The 14,718-nt window shown below is 44.2% G+C and overlaps 1 protein-coding gene across 4 annotated transcripts in view; it reads right to left on the bottom strand.

Annotated features, from left to right (window-relative positions):
* Nucleotides 1–3,001: 3,001 nt before the first annotated feature.
* Nucleotides 3,002–14,718, bottom strand: part of PLEKHS1 (pleckstrin homology domain containing S1) — a 41,473-nt gene continuing 29,756 nt past the window's right edge. For 2 of the 4 annotated variants that reach the window (XM_082633716.1, XM_082633717.1), the window contains 6 exons: nucleotides 13,017–13,163; nucleotides 10,091–10,206; nucleotides 9,388–9,591; nucleotides 8,611–8,712; nucleotides 7,192–7,327; nucleotides 3,002–4,203 (listed from right to left, as the gene is read on the bottom strand). In XM_082633716.1, coding sequence (XP_082489842.1) covers nucleotides 4,024–4,203; nucleotides 7,192–7,327; nucleotides 8,611–8,712; nucleotides 9,388–9,591; nucleotides 10,091–10,206; nucleotides 13,017–13,163 — 885 coding nt within the window. In that variant the 3' untranslated portion in view covers nucleotides 3,002–4,023. The remainder of the gene's footprint in view (nucleotides 4,204–7,191; nucleotides 7,328–8,610; nucleotides 8,713–9,387; nucleotides 9,592–10,090; nucleotides 10,207–13,016; nucleotides 13,164–14,718) is intronic. The other 2 variants (XM_082633718.1, XM_082633719.1) reach the window with 2 other exon arrangements.

Genomic DNA, 14,718 nt, shown 5'->3' with positions numbered 1-14,718 from the left:
TTTGGCCTTGCATGTCCATTGCATATCTTACCAGCTGCTATTTAGATTTCACTCCGAATAGTTTGTGTCCTCAGCAGAAAGAACAAAGTGGAAAGATACAGACACCTTCTGAGGCCTGTCCTAGAGGCATGATGCAACCATTAGGAAGAGGGAGTGGCTGAGAGGTGGCAGCTCCAAGTGCCCTGTTGGAAAGTTGAGCAAGGGCAGAAAAGATGTTAACCTGGAAGCTGGAGGTGCCACGCGGAGCTGGGGAGCCCAGGTAACTCTCTTCACATTGCCAGCTCTGGTTTCTTCCCCAGCAAGACTGAAGTGCACCAGATTCAGGCCTAGGTTATATGATGGCCAAGACTAGCTTATAATCCATTCTCGTTACCTCCTTTCTTCCAGAAATATACCCAGAACGGGGCTACCTCTTGCAGGGACAGGTGGGTTCATCACTCTGCAGCCCCCAGCTCCACCTTCACTCATGTTCGTCCATCTGGAATCGGGCTGGACTGAACAACAGGGCAGCTCTGGAAGGGGAAGGTCACAGATGACTCTATGCACCGAGGGTGGGTGTGGATGCAGTGGGGGGTGCACAGTGGGAGGAGGGTCTATCCTACCCTCTCTGCTCTGATGAATTACACGTCTGTGAGGCACATGTCCTTTTCGCCTTGGCCTCGAGACTTGCCCCCATCTCTCAGCAGGCTGTCCTACAGTTCTCTTGGCTGAGTAACAAAAAGCTGGGTCTGGGACAAATGCCTCAGTTAGCAGGTTTCTGGGCCCGTCACCAGCTTTCCTTGGGGCCACTACCATTGTTAGGTTGAAGAAGAGCCGTCATTGGGCTGGACCTAGCTTAAATAAATCGCGGGAAAATTGCTGGCTGACTGCTCTGGTAAGGGGGAGATGCAGAGGAATGAAACTGGATGAGGAGAAGCAGCCTGCAGTCCCACGCCACGTTCCTCTCCATCTTAATGCTTCTGCTCCTCACCCGCCCAATGGCGTGCGGGCACAGAGTCAGGACAGGTTGCTTCTTCCCAGCCCTGGTTAGGACACTCCCCAGTGGCAGAGAGCAGAGTGGACACCAGGCTTCTCTGCTCAGGCACAGGGTTCCTTTCTGGAGGGGGAATGGAGGGGTGGTTGTCATCAGCCTCTTCCAGAACTGTTGAAAACGAGCGGCTTTTTCCTCTCAAACTCATCCTCGTGCATAGTCTGTGTCCTGCAGCTTCTCAGAAGATACACCGGCCTCTCCCCATTACCCGGGGGTGGGGGGGTGATGCTCCCCAGAAGTGCTCCCTGGTCCACCTGCAGTCCAGTCACCTGGTTGTTAGAAGGCAGGTTCCAGGGCCCCACAACAGAACTACCAAATCAGAACCTTTGGGTTGGGGGAGATCTTGAAATCTGCCCTGAGACTTCTTTTGGGGAACAAACCGCTCATGTGGGAGAAGCCCCTAGGGCAGGCTCTTCGTAACAAGTATCCCAGGGACAAATGGTCTGGGACAAATGCCAGGGAACGTTCTGGGATGAAGAGAGGGCCAGGAGCAGCCTCTCTACCCTCATTGCACAGGGGAGAGCACGGACTAGGAGCCAGGAGTCCTGTGTTCTCCCAGCACTTCCGTGAGCCACGAAAACACTTCAGTGCCTTAGTCTTCAGGCTCTTCTTCCACTCAATGCAGCACTGAAGGGCCTGGGAGCTAGTGCTTGTCCACCCATCTCAGCTTAGACATCTGAGCAAAACAGGAGAAGGACCTCTGGGCTTCAAAGCAGTGTACCCACCCCCCATTGTTGATTCCGTTTTACCTTGATATTTTTAAAAATTTCCTTCACTAAGGTGGCTTGGTTTCTACTTATGAAGCCTTAATATATAAATATGTTTAAATGTATATATTATTTACCACACCTGTATTTATTTTTCATTAAAAATGTGACATGTGCTCATAGTAAAAAGAAAAAGAGAGAGAAAAAATTCGAACATTATAGAAATGCCTCCCCCCAATGGCCAACTGTGATCATACTTCTCAGAGATGATTCTTATCGACAACTTGATGTATGTTCTTCTAGATAAAAAAAGGTATTGTCTGAGCAGCAGCAGTATAACTAACCTTTATTGAGTGCTTACTCCGTATCAGGCAATGTGTCAGGGGCTGTTTGTACATCATCCATTTCAACATCATAACAACCCCTGTGAGGGAGGGATTTCTCTCCCCAGTTAGGGTTGGGAAAAAATTTTTTTTAATTTATTTACTTTATTTATTTATTTTTGGCTGCGTTGGGCCCTCGTCACTGCGGGTGGGCTTTCTTAGTTGCGGCGAGCGGGGGCTACCCCTTGCCGCAGAGCACAGGCCTCTCATTGCAGTGGCCTCTCCTGCTGCGGAGCACGGGTCTAGGTGTGCGGGCTTCAGTAGTTGTGGCACATGGGCTCAGTGGATGTGGCGCACGGGCTTAGTTGCTCTGCGGCATGTGGGATCTTCCCGGACCAGGACTCGAACCCATGCCCCCTGCATTGGCAGGTGGATTCTCAACTACTGCACCACCAGGGAAGCCCAGGGTTGGGAAAATTTTATATGCACCAACACCAGTCATTTATTTTTGTCAATGTGGGATGATGTTATACCTACTGCACTGCAACTTGCTTCTTTCATTCTTAAGATATTGTGAACATCTTTCCCAATCATTCATGTAAAACTTTGAACATCTGCAGGATGTCCAGTTATATGAAGTCATCATAACTAAGCAATTCCCAAAGGATTTTTGTTGTTGTTGTTACAAACAACGCTACTGTGAACAATTTTTTTATGGATATCTTTGTGTATTTGTGTGAGTATTTCTGTAGGATAAATTTCTAGAAGTAGAAACAGTAGGTCAATATACACATATAAAATCATTATACAGTATACCTTAAACTAATACAATGTTATATGTCAATTATATCTCAGTAAAACTGGAAAAAAGCAGAGTCTTAACTCCAATCTAGCTTTACCAAAAAAAAAAAGAAAAAAAGAAAAAGAAACAGTAGGTCCAATAGGGCATGCAAATGAAAAATTTTTAATACTTTTGTGTACAATCTAGATAACAGAAAATGAACCATATTTGAGTATCTCATCTACGTGTTGAAGGTCTTTTCAAATCTAAATCCAAGTACAAAGTGAAGATCAGGACATCTGTTTCTCAGAGCTGGTTTTAGATTCTTGGTTCTGCCACTAAATAGCTATGAAACCAGGAGCCACGAAGAAAATATATCATTAAATGTCTGAGGCCTTGATTTCTTCTCGTGTGAAATGGCAACACAGTAAGATCTATTTTCCGAAGGCCTCTTTTGCTCTACCATTCCCCCATTTGACTCATCCTTTAGTTCTTTGCATTTGTTTTCTTATGTATGAAAAAAGACTTGATCCTTTCGGCCTTTTAGGATCAATGAGTTAATGCATCAATTAGTTAAGAACTTTCAAACTTAGAAGTGCTAAACAGTTCTCTTGTTACTTGTAGAGCAAGCAAACTTTGCTGGATATAACCTTAAAATTGCTTCGACTTCTAAAATTGTTCCTTGGTCTTTAAGAAAACAAGATGATCGTTGAATCCAAGAAGTCACTGTGTCTTAGCATTCTGGATGTGATGAATAGCAGGAGGTGTCTGGGAAGGCTGATACGGTATCGCATCTCTCTCGGGAATCTTGGCTTCCCGAAATGAGTGTTTCCAACTGTCCATCCCCTAACAAAGAAGAGACTGTGTGGACCATGACCTCACAGAACACACAGCACATTTTAGATGAGAAACTTACCCAATCTCAGTCTGTGGTGTTTGGGACAAAGTCTGAGATCATAAGGCCTTACATTTTCACTGTGTTCCATAGTTATCATCCCACTTGGGCCTCTCAGCATCCCTGACGCAAGAGCCAGAGATGGGATGGTTATTCCCATTGTTAAGATGCAGATGGAGAAATTCAGAGAGCTGTGCTGACTGCCTGCTGTCACCCAGCGGTGAGGGGCAGAGCCTAGCACAGGGTCTGGGGCCCATCCTCGCTTGTCGGCAGTGGGCCCCAGCACGTTACTCTCCAGAGCCTTTCTGCTGACCCCTTTTAATGGCCAGACTCCTCTCCAGTGTCCTCTCCAGTACAGACGTATCCAGTTTAGAAGGTTTAATACCTTGGTCTTGTACGTGGCATGTACAGGCTATTGAGTGGAATTTCTCTGAATTGGGGATCCGAGCGATGGTGAGTTTTACTTTCTAAAACACAAGAAAGAAGAACATTAAATGACTGAAGACTATCTTTAGGACCGTTGGTTCTCAGTGTCAGTCTGTCCTCATTCATACCCTTTGAAGCTGGTTTTGAGGAAAATCTGGGCTGGAAGAAACCAGGATGACTTATATTGATATATTCATGCGGAAGATGGATTTTTATTCTCTGGTCTCCACAGGTCTGAGCCCTTAGGGCAGGTCCCGGAGTACATCAGTCCTGTCCAGATGGGCCCATTTGTACCAAGAAATAAAAAGCCTCTTGAAACAAGAGAATCCAAATAAGACCACCAGACAGGACCAGCCCCTGACAACATTGGGAGGAAACTGAAGTTCTATGTGTTTCTCCTGCAATCTAGTGTCTCCTCCCCCTCCTTTTTACAATCTCACATTCTCTCCCCTTCCTGTCCCTACCTACGCTCACCCCAAATTCCCATTTCTGTCAACTTCATTCTCAAGGATGGAAAGTACATCTGCTTGGTTCAGCTGCTGTAAAACATTAGGGGTCTTTGACGGCCCCTCCTTTGGTTCCATATCTTCCCATCTTCCAATATCCTTTTTCCTTTCAGGGACCAGCTATTTGAATTTTAAAAAGGACTGGATATTTGTTTTTTAACATAAAGAAATAGATCAGGAATGGTAGGGGTGGGCAAGTTGGGGAGTTTTTTGATCGTCAAATAATCATATTGGTGAACACATGTATTTCTCAATAGCATCCAGGAGAAAGGGGGGCAGGCAGAATGAATCCAAAAGAAATGCTGCCAGTCCCTCTTATGCAAGTGACTCCACAATCTAGAAGGCAGTCTTGATAAACTGCAGTCAGCAACACCCAGGTGGAGTTCCTCCTGGATCTGCTCCCAGGCAAAAACCCTTTTCTTGGCTTCAGAGCTGATGCCTAGGTCTCTGGATAAGCGTATTGTTTGGTAACTTTCAGAAGATTATAGTGAACACTTGGCCGCAGCATGGGTCTTTGGCAGAGGAAATATATTACAGTTACTAGAGTGTTGGGCTGGACTCCCAAAAGCTCCCCTTTGCCACCACACAAACTCCTACCCTAGTCTTCAAAACCCAAGTCAAGCATCCCCTTCTCTGAGACACCTTTCTGGCCTCCCTCAAATAGATTAACTTCATTCTTCCTCTGTGATCTCATGGTCCTCTGTTCATATCTCAAGGCACATACTGCACCTGTAACTGGCACATAATATATACCTGTTTTATCCACTGATCTGTAAGCTCCTTGAGCTCAGGCCGAGGCCATTTTTGTGGCTCTAGGACCTAGCAGAGAATCCAGCATACAACAGACGTTCAATAAATGGTGAGTGAGTGAAGGAGTGAAGGAATGAATGAGTCCTTTTGCTCTAACACTAACTCTTTATGTATCTTAGACAACTCCCTCATTCTTACTAAGTTTTCCCATTTAGATAGTAGGGGTAGTACAATTTGTCTAACCAACCAAGTTATTGTGTGATGCAGAAGAGATAAGACATATTTAATCATAAACTCTCAGAGCTGGAAGAAATTTGAGAGATCTTCCAGTACTGTGGCTTTTAGAAATTCTAAGCCAAGTTACTGTTTCCTCGAGGTGAGGTAACAGGAAATTCCAACATGAAAAAATCATGATAAACATACACTGCTCTCACTAGCCGAAGCCCAGAACACCGTCCTCTTCCTCCCCACTCCTCCTGTCCTGGTCTTAGGGGTCCAAGAAGTACAGTTTGAAAACCAACCCTCTCTCACTTTAGAGAGAAGAAACTGAAACTGACTTGTCAGAGAAGGAAGTGACTTTCCCAAGGTCAAGTGGCTTATCAGAAATAAAAATGGACCAGGAAAGGAGTAAACAATATGGAGACTGTACTAATAGGCAGAAACATGGCGAGCCTTTTAACGACATGCATACTCGGTACATAGTCACGTGTTCAGTATAATTCTTACAGTAAGTCTGCAAGGAACGTATGTCAATTTCTAAGATGAGGAAATGGAGGCTTAAAAAGCTAAACCTGTTCAGCATTCCCTAGCCGATAGTAGAAGAAGTAATAGTAACCAAACTGAGCACCTAATATGTGCCCGTCACCATTGTAAGCATGTTATATATTATCTCATTTAATTCTCCAATAACTAGTATTATCATTATCCCTAATTTTTTTTTTTTTTTTTTTTTTTTTTGCGGTACGCGGGCCTTTCACTGTTGTGGCCTCTCCCATTGCGGAGCACAGGCTCCGGACGCGCAGGCTCAGCGGCCATGGCTCACGGGCCCAGCCGCTCTGCGGCATGTGGGGTCTTCCCGGACCGGGACACGAACCCGTGTCCCCTGCATCGGCAGGCGGACTCTCCACCACTGCGCCACCAGGGAAGCCCTATCCCTAATTTTACAGAAGAGAAAATTGAGGCACCATTTGGTTAAAGGAGGTTGGATGTAAACACTGAGCCTGCCTGATTCCACTGCAAGCTCTTTTTTGCCGTGTCATGCTGCGTCTGAGGTCTTTTTTTTTTTTTTTTTTTTGCAGTACGCGGGCCTCTCACTGTTGTGGCCTCCCCCGTTGCAGAGCACAGGCTCCGGACGCGCAGGCCCAGTGGCCATGGCACACGGGCCCAGCCACTCCGCGGCATGTGGGATCTTCCCAGACCGGGGCACGAACCCGTGTCCCCTTAATCGGCAGGCGGACTCTCAACCACTGCGCCACCAGGGAAGCCCACGGCTGAGGTCTTGAACCCAGCTGTTCAGTCTCCTAGCCCAGTGCTCCCTCCAACTCCAAATACTACTTGATACAAAAGAATTTTAAAAGGGCCCTAAAATAACATTCTTGTTATTTAGAAGTATTTTATGAAGTGTTATTTGCACTTCTTATTCTCTTATTTACATATGGTTGCTGAGGATTGAAGAGTCTCATTTGTCTTCAGAGTGTAGTACTGTTCAGACACCACCCAAGACCTTGATCTTGTTCCTTCTTGCCCTGACCAGGGCCAATCAGCAGGACTCACCTCCTTCTGGATGGACCGGCTGAGAAACAAGGAAACCTCCTCCAGGCTCTGGGGCTTCAGGTCATTCACGGCCAAAAGGTGATCTCCGTGAAAAAATAAGCATCCCAGGTGCGGGGGGCCATCCCACTGAGCCACACTGCAATGGGGGTACAGCATCCAACACAAAAGTGAGATGGTGCTTGCTGGGAGTGTGGGGCACAGATGGAGATACAGATGGGGCTCCTCACTCTATCCTACCGCTACTATTACTAGTTTCTTTAGCTATATTGCACTACATCTGAAGTAGTCGAACTCCTTTTTCTATTTGGAATATTCTTTCCTCCATCATTACTCTTGGAGCCTGAGCCTTCCTCCAAACTCCAGCTCCAAGGACACCGCCTCTACAAAGCCCTCCTACATTACCCTTCCTTTACCTCAATTAATCTCTCCTGCCTCTGGACTTCTACTGCATTGTCTGAGCCCCTCGCTTATTGTATACTCAGATCAAATGCATTTTATATTTACTTGTTTATGTAGCTGTCTTTTTCAACCGGCTTTGAGACCCCAGAAGTATGGAACCACCTTAAAAAAATGTTTTTTTATAACCCCATAAACAGAAGATGTTAAGTACTGGGTTGGCCAAAAAGTTCGTTCCGGTTTTTCTGTAAGACGGTACGGAAAAACCCAGTATTTAAAGTGGGCACACAGTGAATATGTCACGCAAAAATAGATGAATTATTAGATGAGCAAGCTCAGGTGTAGAGGAGTCCATAGTTTCCGTCAAATATGTTTTGAGCCTTAGATTGTGAGAAGTTTGGAAAAATGGCAGGTTGTGGTTCCTGCCCTCTTATAGAACTTATAATTGATGTGTGACGTTCCCATTAACAAGCTTTCTTCTATTCTAAAAATGTAATCTTCCATCAAAATGAATTACAAGGTCTTTAAAAGAATGTAGAATCAAATAAACAGTGATCATTCTAAGAAAATTCTCTGCCACACAGTCTTCTGTGTCTGAGTCCCTGACCAGCAGGTCTTTACCTGATGTCTAGAAGTCTTCGACCCTGGTATGCCATTTTCTTTTAGACCTTAGATTCTTGTTGACCTCACTGACTTCATTCATCAAATACTCACTGCTCGTTGTTTGGCAATGATTTCCTTGGACCATATGTATTCCTGCCCACTTTTCCTCACTTTCAAAAAATCAGAAATTTAGTGCCTCCTGGACTTTTGGGTCCTCCTATACCCACCTATCTCCCAGCTGTCCCTCCTACACAGCAGTATCCTTATTTCTGCCTCAATCAAAGACCTTTTGTGACAACAGCAGCACGAGAGTCGTGTTCTCCAGGCAGTTTTGCCACATACAGTGCTTCAAGATATAATTACTGTCTTCATATCATCCAACCCCATTTATAATCAGTAACCCTCAAATCTCCTACCTACCATATCCGTCCTGCAGCTTCTCTGAGAGCAAGATAGTTTATGATGTCAGGAGGAGAAAGGAACAGGTTCAGTTTCTCCACTTGGATTTCATCGGGGATGTTACTACAAGACATTTGTAAAAGTCAGGCAACTCTCTCTGGCTCTGAACTGTACCTTCTGAATGGACTTTGGCTTCCGACATCTGAGGCGGTATTATGCCATTAAAGATTGTCCAAGACATTTGGAGAAGAATAAGAATTTAAGTTATGCGTTAATGCCCTCCTCCACCCCCTTGGGATGTGGTAGCGATGGTAGACAATGGAAAAGGAGTAAAAAATGGACCAAGTTCATTATATATCATGTCAGTTTGCACACTTCTCCATAGAAGGAGACATTGAAAAGAGTTAAAGTTGAGAACGATCTCATCAAATGTTCTTGGCGTCATTTAAAACCTGAAAGTTCTCCAGCCCAGTCTACAACCAAACCTCATGTGACTTGCATGCCTGTCATTTTAATAGTAAAATCTGGGTGATATACAACCCAGGTCAGGGTGATCCAAGGTTCCAGAACCTGAAAGAACAGAATTTTTTAAAGTATTTGAAAATGCCACTCACAGCCCAGGGGACTGCTCGCTGTGCTTCCAACTCTGGTACCCACTGTCCTTGGTTACCACATCAGTGAGAAGGGCAAGCTGGACAGATTCTTGGCTGAGTTGGAGATTAAAATGTGAATTCTGAGTACAAATGGAAGCCTGCCTTGCTCTACGGGCCCATAAAATTTTAGAAATGAGAACTTTACTTGATTAGTATAGACAATCGCACAACACTTAGTGAGGCCGACCCCTTTTTGTCATTCGTGATCTGTGCTTCCGTATTGGCAGGTGAAAGACAAGAGCCTGTTCCTGAGCCTTGTTCTTGTGGGTGAAGCTCCCCATTCAGGATATCTGCCAGGGTCTGGGATTCCTCTTTGCCATCAGCAGACTTATGGGACGTCTCTCTGGAACTAGAGTACAAGAAGTTAACACAAACCCTTTTTCAGCATTATCTATTTACAGCTGTGGTGTGTGAATCAGATTTAAGTAGCTAACAGCCATGTGAAAACTAACAAGGTTTTGAAGTATGTCCAACCATCAGAATCCCAGCTACAGTTAGAACCAAATCCAATAAACTTTCCTTCTAAAAATGGACATGGAACCAAAATAGCCCTTTACATTGGGAGGGTTTGGAGAGACAAAGTAAGCGTGTGAGAGAAGTAAATGCAAAACAGAAAAGAACTGCCCCAGGAGACAGAAAATGTCCCGAGGATGTCCCTAATGGTTTTCTATGGGTAGAGAAACCATTCTCACATTTACTTGTTTTGAGATGACTGAATAATGTGTTGAACTTGGTCTATGGTAATGCTTTTGTATTATTATATCAACTATTTAAATGATCTGGCAGCAATTACTCTAGAACAGTACATTAGCTAAGATCAAATTTTAAAGTATGGCAGTTTTACTTACCAGGATTTCATTGACATGTAATGATGCTCAACTGCCTTGGAGACCTGGTCTGGACTACCAGGTCCAATGGGTTCAATGGATTCACCAGAATCACTGGCAGCAAGAATATTATCCAACTATAGACAAGAGGCAGAGACGTAAGGATGTGAGTCTGTCAATAAGCCAGGGACCTTGTCACCCACTACCTGATGGCTCTGGTCCCTGAAACAGTATGCCTACCATTGGATGAACAGTGGTGCTCATTCTGGGGGAATGAACCAGGAAAGCTTCTGGCAGACTCCAAATCTGCTTTCTTCTCTAGGATTCCCCACGTTCCTGATACAAGCATTCTATTGGATGAAATTGCTGTTCATTTTTCTGTTTCATCACTAGGCACTTAATGACATGAACTCTTTTGCCCAACCGATACTATTATAGAATCACGACACCTGACTGGGTCAAAGGCTCCGACATAGTGCAGAGCTGGCCTCGGTCTACTCTGCTCACAGGCAGTCAAGTTACTTCAAGGGGCTGTAAGGATTCTAGAAGATACTGTCCTCTGGGGATTCTCCACTAGCCTGTTGGAACTAAGTCATTTGGGGCAATGGTTTCTCCAAAACCCTAAGGGCTTTCGATTGCCTACCTAACAAATTAACAATTAACCATCACTGGAACACTTCTTCCCAGTCAAGCCAGCCTTCCCACTATGTCCCTACAAACAGTGTTCTTCTAGTGCCCATTTCATGCTGTTTTCTTCTCCTGGAGTGCCCCTTTTCTCTTTTGTCTAATGAAGCTGTATTCAGGCCTGGCTTGAGGTCCCATAGCCCCCTCCGATCACCTCAGCCACTGCCAACCTCTCCCTTCTCTGAACTTCTATGACACAGTGTTGTACTTAATTTTTTCTTTTTTTGCAGTACGCAGGCCTCTCACTGTTGTGGCCTCTCCCGTTGCGGAGCACAGGCTCTGGACGCGCAGGCTCAGCGGCCATGGCTCACGGGCCTAGCCGCTCTGCGGCATGTGGGATCTTCCCGGACCGGGGCACGAACCCGTGTCCCCTGCATCGGCAGGCGGACTCTTAACCACTGCGCCACCAGGGAAGCCCTGTACTTAATTTTTGTAATGGTCTTCCAGCTTAGTTTTATCTGCCTTACTAGACTTTGCATCTCGTAAAGTACCTAGCAAATGCCGGGCATACAGCTAGTGCTCAGTACCACCTGACTGGTTGGTTGGACTGTCATGAAAGAGTAGTCACCATCACCATGTCCCAGAGAGCACTGGCATGAAAAGCAGGGTCCTGTGGTCACATGAGCTTGGGGAATGCTGTGTGTTGTATCCTGCTTGGCTATTTATAATGCACCACTGCATACTAAAAAGGCTCTGAGAATTCTTCAGTGAAGAAGCTTGTGTAGCTTACTTTGATTTGGTGTTTACAGAAATTATTTAACCTCAGAATGCTTCTTATGTATGAACACGTCACCATCTTGTAGAAAAACCCAGTTTGGGAAATGCTGCTCCCCTCCCCCCAGTTTTGTCTTCCTACTTCCCATTTCCATTCTCTTCTCTCTACTGTCCACCTTGAATATAGCTGCTGGGTTAATAGTACTAGAAGATAATTCGGTTTTGCCCCTTCCTAACTGAGAAGCCACCACTGCCCCTTGTCCTGCCTGCAGCATGAAGTCAACTTGGCATTCAAGACCCATTATGGTCTGGCTCTTTTTTCTGGTTGCTGTGGGGTTTTTTCCCCTAATATGCCACTCACGCATGAAGTCAACTTGGCATTCAAGACCCATTATGGTCTGGCTCTTTTTTCTGGTTGCTGTGGGGTTTTTTCCCTTAATATGCCACTCACACTGGGTTAGAGCTCAACTGAACTATTCATCATATATGTGTCAAATGCCATTTTGTGTCTTGAAGCCCTCCCTGACTCCAGTGGAGACAGAAAATGTCTTTTTTTCTATTGCTTCCAGAGCTCTTTTATTTTAAAAAAAAAGTATTGTTTTATTGAAGTGCAGTTGATTTACAATGTTGTGTTAATTTCTACTGTACAGCAAAGTGATTCAGCTATATATATATATATATATATATATATATATATATATATATATGTATATATATTGGGTTGGCCAAAAATTTCATTTGGGTTTTCCATAAGCTGTTATGGAAAAACCCAAATGAACTTTTTGGCCAACCCAATATATATGTATATATGTGTGTGTGTGCGCGTATACATATATATATATATATATATATATATACACACACGCACACACACACATTCTTTTTCATATTCTTTTCCATTTTGGTATATCACAGGATATTGAATATGGTTCCCTGTGCTATACAGTACGACCTTGTTGTTTGCTTCCAGAGCTCTTTGACCATGCCTCTGGTGGAGCATCGTCAGGTGGTAACTGGTAAGACTGTGAGCACTGAGGGCAGGCGTGATATCAGGTACTTTCTGGCAGCCACCATGCCTAGCACAGCACAGGATTCGCACACAGAAGGCACTCAGTAGGGAATTCCAAATGATCAATAGACTGGTTGGTATATGCCACACAATTTATCACCCAAGGGTATTGTTGTTTCTGCTCATTATTATCTCTTCCCAGAATGCAGAAAGACTCCCCAGGTCAATCCCTCAAGTCCAAATTTTGCCTATCATGTAAGGTCAAATGTCATTCCATGGAACTTTCCCTGGCCTCTGTCTGGAAATCAGCTTCCCCGCCTACCACCCCTCATGTCCTCCGAGCATTTTACAAGCATCTCTCTTCAGCATGGAGCCCTTTCTGTCTCATATCATGGTTGGTTCCTATTAAAGTGTCAACACTGTGACCACATCACCTGTGTCTGATTCTGAAACCAGCCTAGTGCCTCAGAAACAGTGCCTGGCAGGGGCTCAGTAAATATTTGTAGAAGGAATAAATGATTAGTAAACAGAAGGGGTTACCTCTAAAAGAATACTTCGAGGATTAATATAATGACTCTCTTCTTCTGTATCTTGAGTGGTGTCTGACAAGAAGGCATGCGGTAGATGAGCTTCTCTGAGTCCTGAAGAAATTTTTTCCGTTAAAAAAGAACTTTTTTCCATTGAATGCTGAATAAAGAGATGAAGACAGAATTAATGCTTTTTCCTTGTCTTTGCAAGAGACAGAATTAAACCACATGTTTTCTGGAAAAGGCATAATAGATTAGTTGGGTTGAGAACATCCAAGGATCTTCCAAGGTTACATCCAGAAGCCCACACAACTTGAATTTGCTTCTTGAGTCTGGGTCACCACTGATATAAAAATATAAGCCCATCTTTCAGGCTTTTCTCTATTATTGGGTCCTGTAACTCAGAACAAGTAATTCTCTCCGGTGGGTGGTGTTCTAAGTCACTAAGCTCTGCCACTGAATCCTCCACCCTCATCTTTTTCTAGTTTTCACTCAGTGCCATCTGAGAAGCTAATTAGCCCAGGGTCAAGGCACTGCATCTTCTCCCTTTCTGCTCAGTGTTCCTCTTTTGTGTTCTGCTTATATAATTCTACTGTTTCCATAGCAATGCAATTTTGTAGCATCGATCATGTGATAGTATGAATTGTAGGCTTCAAGGTGATCTAGGTTCAACCAACTACTGCTTCCCTCTCTAACAGATACAGGACAGTACAAAGTAGCTGCTTTGCCTGGCAGGAAAATTGTTATAAGTACAATTCAATTCTTCCAAGTACAATGCCTTAGAGCAAGGGCGGGGTGGTTTGAAAAACCCCTGAATGTTCTCTAGGAAGTCCTTGAAAGAAAGTGATTAAAAAAGAAAAAAAGATGTATTTAAGTTGTGTCCGTTTTTCTAGCTCCAAGTTCACGAAGCCAGGTCATGCTGAGTCTGGGATGAGGAAGCGTTCCCATTTTATTTTAGAAACAGCAACAGCTCCCAACAAGGTAGGTGGTTCTCTTAACTGAAGCTGATTGGAAAATCACTGGATTGGAATACATAGTATGAAAAGGCAAAATGACCAATAATATGATCTTTAGGGAGAAGGGGTACAGGAGTGAAAAGCAAGAGGCATTTATTGAAAAGAGTTATCTTTCTCAACCCCATTTCCTACCACCTTTCCTACAAATACCAAATGAAGTGTTTGGCCTGGTGCATTTGATATGCTACATAAAGCTTTTAAAATAGTTGGAGAGCTTCCAGCTAGATAAAACAGGAGGCTGTGACCTATTAAGATGTGCCTGGTACCCAGGGAAAAGGCAAAGTCAGTGGTTACCTCTCTAAGGGACAAAATAGCATCCATGGCAAAAGAAAAAAACACTCAGCCTGTTCATTAATAATATCTAAAATTGGGAAGATTGCAAATCCAAGAGAGCTGAAAGCACAATTACAAATCGTTTTCAAGGGGCAAATGTATTATATTTTTTTTTCCTCAAATGGACTTCATTAGAAATGAAGACACACACGGAGAAGCAAGACTGATTTGGGTAAATATAGGAAATAATAAGAACTCTGACTTTGCCTCAGGAGTACAGATGGTCAAGTGGTGTTCGGGGAATTTTTTTTACAGAAGTCATCTTTGCCCTGTTGGTGAAAGGAAGGAAAAGGCTACCATCCAGGCTTTTGTTTAGCTGGGGGGATCTCCACCCAACATACCCGATGTACCTGGATGCATATCAAA

Source organism: Mesoplodon mirus (assembly GCF_964341445.2).
Source record: "Mesoplodon mirus genome assembly, chromosome: 2".
Lineage (NCBI taxonomy): Eukaryota > Metazoa > Chordata > Mammalia > Artiodactyla > Ziphiidae > Mesoplodon > Mesoplodon mirus.
This window is presented reverse-complemented; position numbering and strand designations above follow the sequence as displayed.